This window comes from Sphaeroforma arctica, assembly GCF_001186125.1.
Source record: "Sphaeroforma arctica JP610 unplaced genomic scaffold supercont1.695, whole genome shotgun sequence".
In the NCBI taxonomy this organism is placed as follows: domain Eukaryota; class Ichthyosporea; order Ichthyophonida; genus Sphaeroforma; species Sphaeroforma arctica.
Genome location: NW_014039863.1, coordinates 1,829 through 11,641, shown reverse-complemented (window position 1 = coordinate 11,641; position 9,813 = coordinate 1,829). Strand labels below are relative to the sequence as shown.

Here is a 9,813-nt window from a genome sequence, read left to right as displayed (position 1 = left end):
TAAAACAAAACAATACATATGTTTTTGTTTTAAATTTTTAATTTAAATAGATGGCTATGCCGCTATGGTAAAATGTAATTAAAATATAAATGTAGATACATAGTCATTATTATTGTTTTTGTGTTTTGTTACAAAAAACAAGTATGTACAATTGTACATAAGTACTTGTATTTCATAGCAAACTCATCGGTCCTCGGTCCTCGAATTGTCTGTAAATACTTTCCGACTCCAACAATATTTTAAAAATATGTGAGTAAATTTTCATATCTCCAAAAATAGAGAAATTCGAAATACTTTTTGAAAAAAATGTCAGCTGATTTGTGATCAGCTGTATTTTTTAACCGCTGGGCGGCCTGGGCCACTTCAGGCCGTGGGTCGTGGGACGTGGGACCTTGGGCTTGGGGCGAGGGCCCGTGAGTGGTGAACTCTCTGGGACTCTGGGTGGTAAATAAATACCATAACATCGTCAAAAGTGAAAAGTCAGACACCATTGTTTATACATTCATTTTATTATATATAACTTCCACACACAACAACAACAACAAGAGAAGAGAGAAGAAGAGAGAGGCCTGGTGAAAGTGGGGGACTGGGAGTTGGGGGGTGGGTCATCCCTTATAGTCTCTGGTGACTGACTGGTCACTTTGTCTTGGACTGTCGTTTGTCTTGTGCCAGTGGTCAAGAAGAGTGAGGGTTCAGAATCCAGGACTGGAGTCCAGAGTCCAGGCCCAGGCCCCAGCGGCCTTGGACTCTTGGAGTCGTGGACAGCTTGGTGTGCACTGCACACTTAATGTTAAAAAAAGTGTTACGTTAAACCGTTTATAATTTAAAAATTAATGGTTAACGTTAAACTTTAAAACCATATATACAACAACCGATATTGTTTAGGTGTAGTTTTCTAGAGATCATATATTATGTCCTAAATAATATATGTGTCGGCTTTTGTTGAATATAGGTGCAGTTCTGAAGTGCAAAATCAACGATTTCGACCATGTAGAAATGAGTTTATAAATAAAAGTTTAACCGTTTATAAATTGAAAAAATATCTGTTAACGTTCAACATATATCTACACTACGTATAACTTTTTGACTTTAGTATCTACACTACGTATAACTTTTTGACTTTAGCAGTGCACACTGCTCTGCTCGACACGAAATTGCATATATAGTGGCCTCCTTTAAACTAAATAATTTGGTATTGATATAAAAGCCTGTAAAAAGGCCCTTCGTGGAGAGGTATTATACACATATATTTGACGATAAAAATTCATGAATATTTGTTTTGTTTTATAAACAACATAAAAAAAGTAATAAACAAAAATGTCAAATCCTGGATTTTCTCGAACCTTTTACGGCTATATATATTTTATTTGTAAAAAACAAACGATATTTCTCAAATGAATGAGGTATGATAAATGGTCTCCTTTACTCTCTTTCTCTCTCAATTGACTCAACGTCTACTATAATTGCGCTCCAAGAGATTTAAAAAAATATAAATATTCTCTCTGAGGCTCTGACTCTGTGACTCACCACTTAGTCACAAACTGAGTCACCACGTTCACTCCTATTTACAAATCAGAATCTTATCTTATTCCAAATTTACAATATTAATCTCAAAATTCTGTTTGATTTTAGACTTTTAGTCTCCACATGTCGGGGGCATATTTATACTATTCTGTATGACTATTTCTCACTAGTCTCTCGTAGTGGCTGCAGAATGCGGTGTGGGAGGCAGAGGGCCAGTAGGCCGTAGGGGTGTGATTAATTGACCATGTTTGGGGAAGCAGCATTAATTATGATCGATGTTTTATATAAAACGTAAACAACTTTGAAAAGCCTACCACAACCATTATTGAGCGATTTTAGATAAAGAGTTTCTTTGACAAGGTAAGCAGACGGAATAAAGACGGAATTGGATAATACGTGTGTTGCTTTCTTATTTGATGTATGGTTGATAGTTAGTACGTGTTGTTGCACTACTAATTAATGTATGATTGATGGATATTACGTGTGTTGCTTTTTAATTGATGTATGGTTGATAGTTCGTACGTGTTGTTGCACTTCTAATTAATGTATAATTGATGGATAATACGTGTGTTGCTTTCTTATTTGATGTATGGATGACGGTTAGTGCATGTTGTTGCTTTTCTAAATGATGTTTGGTTGATAGGACGTGTTGTTGCACTTCTAATTAATGTTCGATTAATACGTGTGTTACTTTCTTATTTGATGTATGATTGATGTTTAATACGTGTTGTTGCTTTTCTAATTGATGTATGGTTGATTGTTAGTACGTGATCTTGCACTTCTAGTTGATACTTCCTTCTCGGTGTGTGTGGATGTATGGTAGGCAATATAAGTCGTTAAAACAGTTGAGTAGATATCTGTCAGTAGTTGGTCGATTATATAATGGGCTGGTCTGTGCGACCACTTTACTTTACATAGACAGGTTTCAACCCCGAGGGCAAGCAATACATATATATATAAGCTATAATATATATATATATATATATATATATATATGAAAGGTTTATAGATGCATAGATTGAAAGGTTATATATAACTATATACATGACAATTTTATCGATACAGACACCATTGACGAAGTTACACTTCGTTTCTCACGGAACGTCTTATATCGCACTGTTTCACTTTCCGATGTTCCTTATTAAAAAGTCGAACGAATACAATTGAGCGATTTGTACCCATTATTTCGTATTACTGATCCTTGGTATCGAAACATAATTACTTTACAATGTATTGATAAACGGTATACTTTTACATGCACAGATGAGTGCTGTATGTGTAATGAAAGGTGAGAAGGTGACTGGCACCATCCACTTCAAGGAGGATGGCGACTCCCTAGTGCTCACTGGCGAGCTCACTGGACTATCCCCAGGAGAGCACGGCTTCCACATTCACCAGTTCGGCGACAACACACAGGTATATTTATGTGTGTAAGCTGCTCACAAATTGACAATAATGATGATATACACTAAATTATATATATATGTATTTATACATATATATACTTTCATACATACATTCATACATATATATATATATATTGAAATATGGTATATTTTTACATATTCTTTTATGGTATAAATGTTACGTAGAAAGATACATCTATTTGTTTGTTGACCTTGGAGGACATGTTTATATCAATATCTATCTGTGTAAATATTTGCTTTCATGCGTCAGGCGACAAATTTCCACATTGATGATAGTATGTTCATTCGGAAAACACCCATATGCACCGGAACACATTCGACATAGTGTTTATAACTTGCTACTTTACTATTAAACTATAATCAGTCTAATATAAATTGATCGAGTCTGAGATTCCTCCATTAAACTCAAATACTCTGTCCGGCATATATGTATGCATTTACACTTATCCTATGTGCTAGTCTCTGCATCAGGGATTGATGCACATATTATGTGTCGCCGAACGTACACCTATACTGTGGTGGTGTGTGCTGCCTCTGAGTCATGTTCGTACCTCTGCATATGCATTGTCGCATGGCACATGTGTATAGTCCGTGTACATTATGCACATGTGTATAGGCCGTGTGCATACGTGTATAGTCCGTGTACATTATGTGCATGTGCTTAGTCCATTTACATTATACACATGTGTATAGTCCGTGGACATTATGCACATGTGTATACTTTGTGTACATTATGCACGTGTGTATACTTTGTGTACATTATGCACATGTGTATAGTACGTGTACATTATGCACATGTGTATAGTCCGTGTACATTATGCACGTGTGTATACTTTGTGTACATTGTGCACATGTGTATAGTGCGTGTACATTATGTACGTATGTAGACGTGTACGTTGTGAATGCAGGGTTTTTGTCTCACTAATCTTTGACTGTGTATAGTCCGTGTACATTATGCACATGTGTATAGTCCGTGTACATTATGTACGTATGTAGACGTGTACGTTGTGAATGTAGATGTAGAGGGTGCCTGTCTTACTAATCTTTGACTGTGTATATGATGGACTGTTGACAGGGCTGTACATCCGCTGGTGGTCACTTCAACCCCGAGGGCAAGCAACACGGAGGCCCCAACCACAACGAACGACACGCCGGTAAGCTATAAATAGATTTATAAGTTAAGCCACTTTCCTATATTTTCTGTATAGTAAGAGTGTGCTATAAATAGATTCACTCCGTGGGTATACGTTGAGCCACATTTCTATAACTTCCGTATAGTAAGAGTGTGCTATAAATAGATTCACTCCGTGGTATACGTTAAGCCACATTTCTATATTTCCCGTATAGTAAGAGTGTACTATAAATAGATTAGCGCTGTAGTATAATTTAGATTCTCGGTATAGTAAGAGCAGCCTGTTAAAATATATAGATTCGTTCTGTGGTAGATTCAATCGGTGATATTTGTTATATAGGCTATAGCCTAGATCTTATGCATAGCAAGATTAAGCTATAAATAGGTTCAATCTGTTATACTATAGAAGTCAGTTATAATATAGGACTTCTGAGTATATATCCCAAAACCCCGTGTGAACTAGGGTTATGGGGTTCCCCCATTCGTGGATCATGCTTCTGCGGTGAGCAAAATGCAATATACTTGATCGTGCTCTGTGTCGTCTGGCGATTCCTATACACCACAACAAGGACGTTATAGCTTTTAGTGCTTTTGTTCTAGGGTTTCTTTTGGTTTAAGTACACTTTTTACCGTACTCAGGTGATCTAGTCGTGTGCACTATCAAACACCACACAACCGTACGATGAATGTAGAGAGATACCTGTATGCGTAGCCTCTGTGTTTGAATGTATCTGATGGGGTTGTACATACATCTGGGCGTACAGGTGATCTCGGCAACGTCACAGCTGATGAGAGCGGCAAGGCCACTATCAACATCACCGACAAGCACATCGCGCTGGCCGGCAAGTCTGGAATTATCGGTCGCACTGTTGTGGTATGTCGGATACGATACACGTTACATGCTGCATATCTACTTGTGCATATGGGGAAAGACGGCTGTTGGTAGATGGTTTTAGGTGATTGCAGGGGTGTTTTACTGGATACTGGTTTGGTGTAGGCAGAGCTATATGCTTTGGATAGTGTGTGTGATGGTGTGGGCTCGTACTATGATTGATGGGGCTGGTAAAGGTAGTGTTTATACCATCGGCAGCACATTGACCTATTCTGAATGTCTGGAGTCGGTGGTTGAATTGTCAGCCTTATCGAATGATATACATCTGTACGTGATCGCATACCTCTATATATACATATACACATAGTATACTTACATATGTATGTATGTATGTATCTTGCTGGTATCATTGATTATGTATGTTGATTTGTACGCATGTTGTTGAATGCCTGTATGTATTCGTGTACACATGAGAAAGTATGTATTTTTATGTAGTGTTACACGGTATTTGTAAATAATTGTATAGATAAGACACCATGTACTAAAGTACGTATACATTATCACCATCACTGTCTATATCCAATGTAAAATTGTCATGTTTGCCCCTTAGCCTCCTTGTATTCAAATCTCAATACATTGTTTGCATCTTCTGTTACCTTTTGCCACGCCATAGGTTCACGAAGGCACGGATGACTTTGGAGAGGGAGGTCACGATGACTCCAAGACCACTGGCCATGCTGGAGGTCGAGCTGCGTGTGGTGTTATTGGCATTGCCAAGTAAATGGGATATATATATATATACTCATTGAATGTATTGCTTGTATATATGGGGCTTATAAGGAAGGGAAAATCAATGCTAAGTGAATGTGGTGCTCAAAAGCTGTATATATAGAAGGCAGATTCGCATAAATAAATGAAAGATTTCGGTTTTGTGAACCAAATGTTCATATCTGCATTTGTGGGTTTAATTTCTTCCGCGCAAATCGGCGATCTAACCAGATGCAATTGCCACTGGTGTATGGCTTTAATAACCGCTGGATGCTCTCGAATCGGAACTCACTGCCAAATGCCGTGCAGTTCTTATACATAGGTTCTAGCGCCAAAAAGGGTTTAAATCGGAATAGAAGTCTTTTAGATACAATATAGTGCGCGAAAATCCGAGGTTTTTTTTCAGGGAGGTGTGAGTGTAGAATATGCATGGCCTGATGCAACGAGTGAATATGCTGGGCTGTCGCTGTGCTCGTTTAATACCTTAAATATCCGATTTACAGCCAAAACTCTGTACAATTGGAGAATGATTGTCGAACTGTGTATATCTTGACCGGAATTATTGGATTTGCTATTGGATATGCGATGACAATTCTCCTCAGCAAAGGAATAACTTTTAATTGTGTTTACCTTGCCTGAGTTCCTGGGCTATTCAGGCTCGAGCTAAATATACGTTTATACCTGTAACGGTTTCTAGAGGCTACACCGGTTTCTAGCGTCCCTAGTCGCTGAGCAGGTGGACAAGGCGCGTAATACTGTAGGGTTTTTAGAGTTTTGGACAACTTATTAGAGCCTACTTGAGAACTAAGCATCAGTGAAGGCTTTGTGGGATAAATGCATGCTGTACAATGTACAGGATAAAGCCAAACTTTTATACCCGAATTATAGAGATGATCATACTTTAATACCCGAATTATAGAGATGATCATAGGGGTTGTCCGAGTTTGAGGTCAAGCTTTTACCCAAATAATAGAGAAAAACAGGGAGATATAGGCTGTACAAGTTAACAAGCTCAAGCCAAGCTTGCCCAAACTATAAAGTTCACCCGAATTATAGAGATAATTAGCAAGATACGGGCTCTATAGTTTAAAGCCAAGCATACCCAAATTGTAGAGATAAAAAGAGCAATACAATGTTAAAGTAAATGCGAAACTTAAATACTCGCATCTTTCTAATCATCTCTACAATTCTGATAAACTGTTCTTAAATAACTTCGGACAGCCCATCATCTCCTTATAGAAGCAGTACAAACTTTAAAAAGTAAATGCCCAACTTAAAGCCCCGACATATAGGAATAACCAACGCAAAAGTGATATTGTAAGTGATGTCGATTACACTTGAACAGATATATAGACTGAAACTACTAGAGGCTGAGCCTATTTATAATTATCCCAGCATGCAGGAAGCGAGTGTCTCAGAACATTCGAGTCTACAGAGATGCAAAATGTAGTAGAGATGCAGCTAACCCGAGTTTCGGTACTAGACAGTGGGGGAGGGGTTAAGGGTTTACCATAGCCTAACCGAAGATCTGAGATCATCGGATAAACCACCTGAGATCATCGGATAAACCACCTGAGATCATCGGATAAACCACCAGAGATCATCGAATAAACCACCTGAGATCATCGGATAAACCACCAGAGATCATCGGATAAACCACCAGAGATCATCGGATAAACCACCCGAGATCATCGGATAAACCACCCGAGATCATCGGGTAAACGGCGGAAGTAACTATGACGCTCTCACGGTAGTCACATGCCTCATCATCTAACTAGTGACGTGCATGAATGGCTTAAGGGCGGGGTAGTGCCTTGTTCAAGACGCTTGGACGCCAACAGACATCTGCAAACACGTTCCCCAAATAACTGACACAGCAGCACCTGCTCATACATAACCCGATTCGTGTCATAACAACACTTTATTGACTAATATTTTTCCTTTTTTTTTGATTGCGAGTACGTAAGTAGGTAGGTAGGTAGGTAGGTAGGTAGTAGGTAACCCCCGAGAAGCCCTGGTGTATATCAATGTACACTATCCACAGGGGTCAGAAAAGTACGAGCGTCTCGGTAGTGTGTGTGTGTGGGCAGGAGTCTGCCTGTGTGTGTGTGTGTACCTGACCTGTGAGTCAAGCAGCGACCTGACTTACATCTGACTACAGGCCATGGGCACATACACCCCCCACCCGATACATACGAATAGGGGGTCTGTAGAGGGGTCTGATTGTTGCCACACCGACAGTGTACTTAGTCGAGTATATATCGTAAGGGGACGCACGCACACCACAGTCAGAACGATCAGACAGGTGTTGGTGGGTAAGCCTCCGGCAAAACCAGGCCAGATAAAGACCCAAGACCACGACCCAGCCACACATATGGAGTGTTGCAGACGCAGACAGGTCGGTGTGTACGTCTATATATATATATAAATAGTGTGTGTGTGTGTGTGTGTGTGTGTGTGTGTGCGTGCGTGTGTGTATGTGTATGTGTGTATGTATGTATGTATGTATGTATGTATGTATGTATGTATGTATGTATGTATGTATGTATGTATGTGTGTATGTATGTATGTATGTATGTATGTATGTATGTATGTATGCGTATGTGCTCGATACTATCGAGAACTCGTGCCGTAGTTCGAGACGGTGTGGCACAGCGAGTCCTCAGTGACGCTGGCGACCCGCCAGGGATGTCACCTAGTCACATATCGCATACTATCATATCGCATAGTACCATATCCTTCACTTTCGGACAGGACAGGACAGTTCAGTTCAAGGGTACCTCACCGTGCGCCGAAGACGTGGCACTGAGAAGAGGAGTCCTTTCTGGAGAGTGTAGTACAGTGAGAGATGGTTTGATCCACTCACACGTATTGGTCAGATAGTTGTGTCCTATTTGTGAATACTTTTGTGCGGCCGTTCGGTTGTCTATATCCGCCGCCATAAATTGCGTATGTATCGAGTAGAGCGGCTTCGCCATTGCCATGGCAACGAGTCCCCGGGACGGTTCCAGCCTGGTCCGAGATTTGTATCCAGCTCAAAACACTGCCAAGGCGATGTGCACTCGCACACTGCACCTCAACTCCCCACACAGGGTCATATTTGCCCTCCAGTTGGCCGATGCACCTCCCACACCCACTCATAGCTGCGCCCGTGCTTCCATGGCAGACACTCAGCGCATGCATACTACACATGCGGCGTGTGTCCCAGGAGGCATACCCTCCGATAGTCCACACCTCACCGCGCTATAGCACACACCCAGCACACACACACGCACATGCACATGCGCACCACGTGCGCCTGAATGCAGCTGTGGGGTGTGGCGTACCGTTTGCCGCTCACGGCCTAGCTGTTCATATACTCAGCCAAGGCGCGCAGGAAGAACAGGAGTTCGGCTTGTTTCCTGGCCTCGGTAGCGAGGATGCTGATGTGTACTGTCTCGGCATCTCTCAGGCCTGCCCGACAGCCCAGAAAGTCCTTCATGGTGGTGGTCTTGGGATAGCAGGTGATGCGTTTGATGAATGATTTGAGGGGGCGCTCGACGAGTTTGTTGACCTGTGGGTTTGGATGTGTGGGAGGGTAAATGTGAGCGTATATAAATATATATATATATATATATATATATATATATTGGGTGAGAGTACAGCGTTATGTATGGTAGTGATCACTAATATATAACTACACACCGTGCACACAAACAGAAATAAACACAAATACAAGCACATACACACGCACGCACCTCCGAGTAATCGTAGTCATCATGCAGTATACCACATGTCCGGTGGATGTAGAACCATATGGCCCGGCGGAAGCGAGTGGTGTCTACCTGCGACAGCCCCAAATGGTTATCAGTCATTTCAATGGCCACTTTAAACTCATCATCAAACAACTGTGCCACTCCCCCGAGAAAGCCGTTGAGTGTTGAGAATGCTTGATCCTGCGGTGGATGCGAGCGGGAAAGAACGGAGCAGAGACTTTAGTAGGAGAACTTAAAGGCATATACACACACATGAATCTATATATATATATATATATATATATATATATATATATATATATATATATATATATATATATATATATATATATATATATATATATATACTACTAGTAGTAGTAGTAGTAGTAGTAG

The 9,813-nt window shown here is 40.4% G+C and overlaps 2 protein-coding genes across 2 annotated transcripts in view; one reads left to right on the top strand and one right to left on the bottom strand.

The window, feature by feature from the left end:
- Window positions 1–1,707: 1,707 nt before the first annotated feature.
- Window positions 1,708–5,946, top strand: SARC_08092 (superoxide dismutase). Its single transcript, XM_014297941.1, has 5 exons — window positions 1,708–1,884; window positions 2,788–2,940; window positions 4,027–4,105; window positions 4,848–4,957; window positions 5,589–5,946. The coding sequence occupies exons 2-5, from the start codon at window positions 2,788–2,790 to the stop codon at window positions 5,694–5,696; spliced, it is 450 nt and encodes a 149-aa protein (XP_014153416.1). The 5' UTR covers window positions 1,708–1,884; the 3' UTR covers window positions 5,697–5,946.
- Window positions 5,947–8,253: 2,307 nt separating this feature from the next.
- SARC_08091 (hypothetical protein) overlaps window positions 8,254–9,813 on the bottom strand; it is a 3,227-nt gene continuing 1,667 nt past the window's right edge. Inside the window, exons 4-5 of the mRNA XM_014297940.1 lie at window positions 9,421–9,618; window positions 8,254–9,236 (exon numbers count right to left, since the gene is read on the bottom strand). Coding sequence (XP_014153415.1) covers window positions 9,027–9,236; window positions 9,421–9,618 — 408 coding nt within the window. The 3' untranslated portion in view covers window positions 8,254–9,026. The remainder of the gene's footprint in view (window positions 9,237–9,420; window positions 9,619–9,813) is intronic.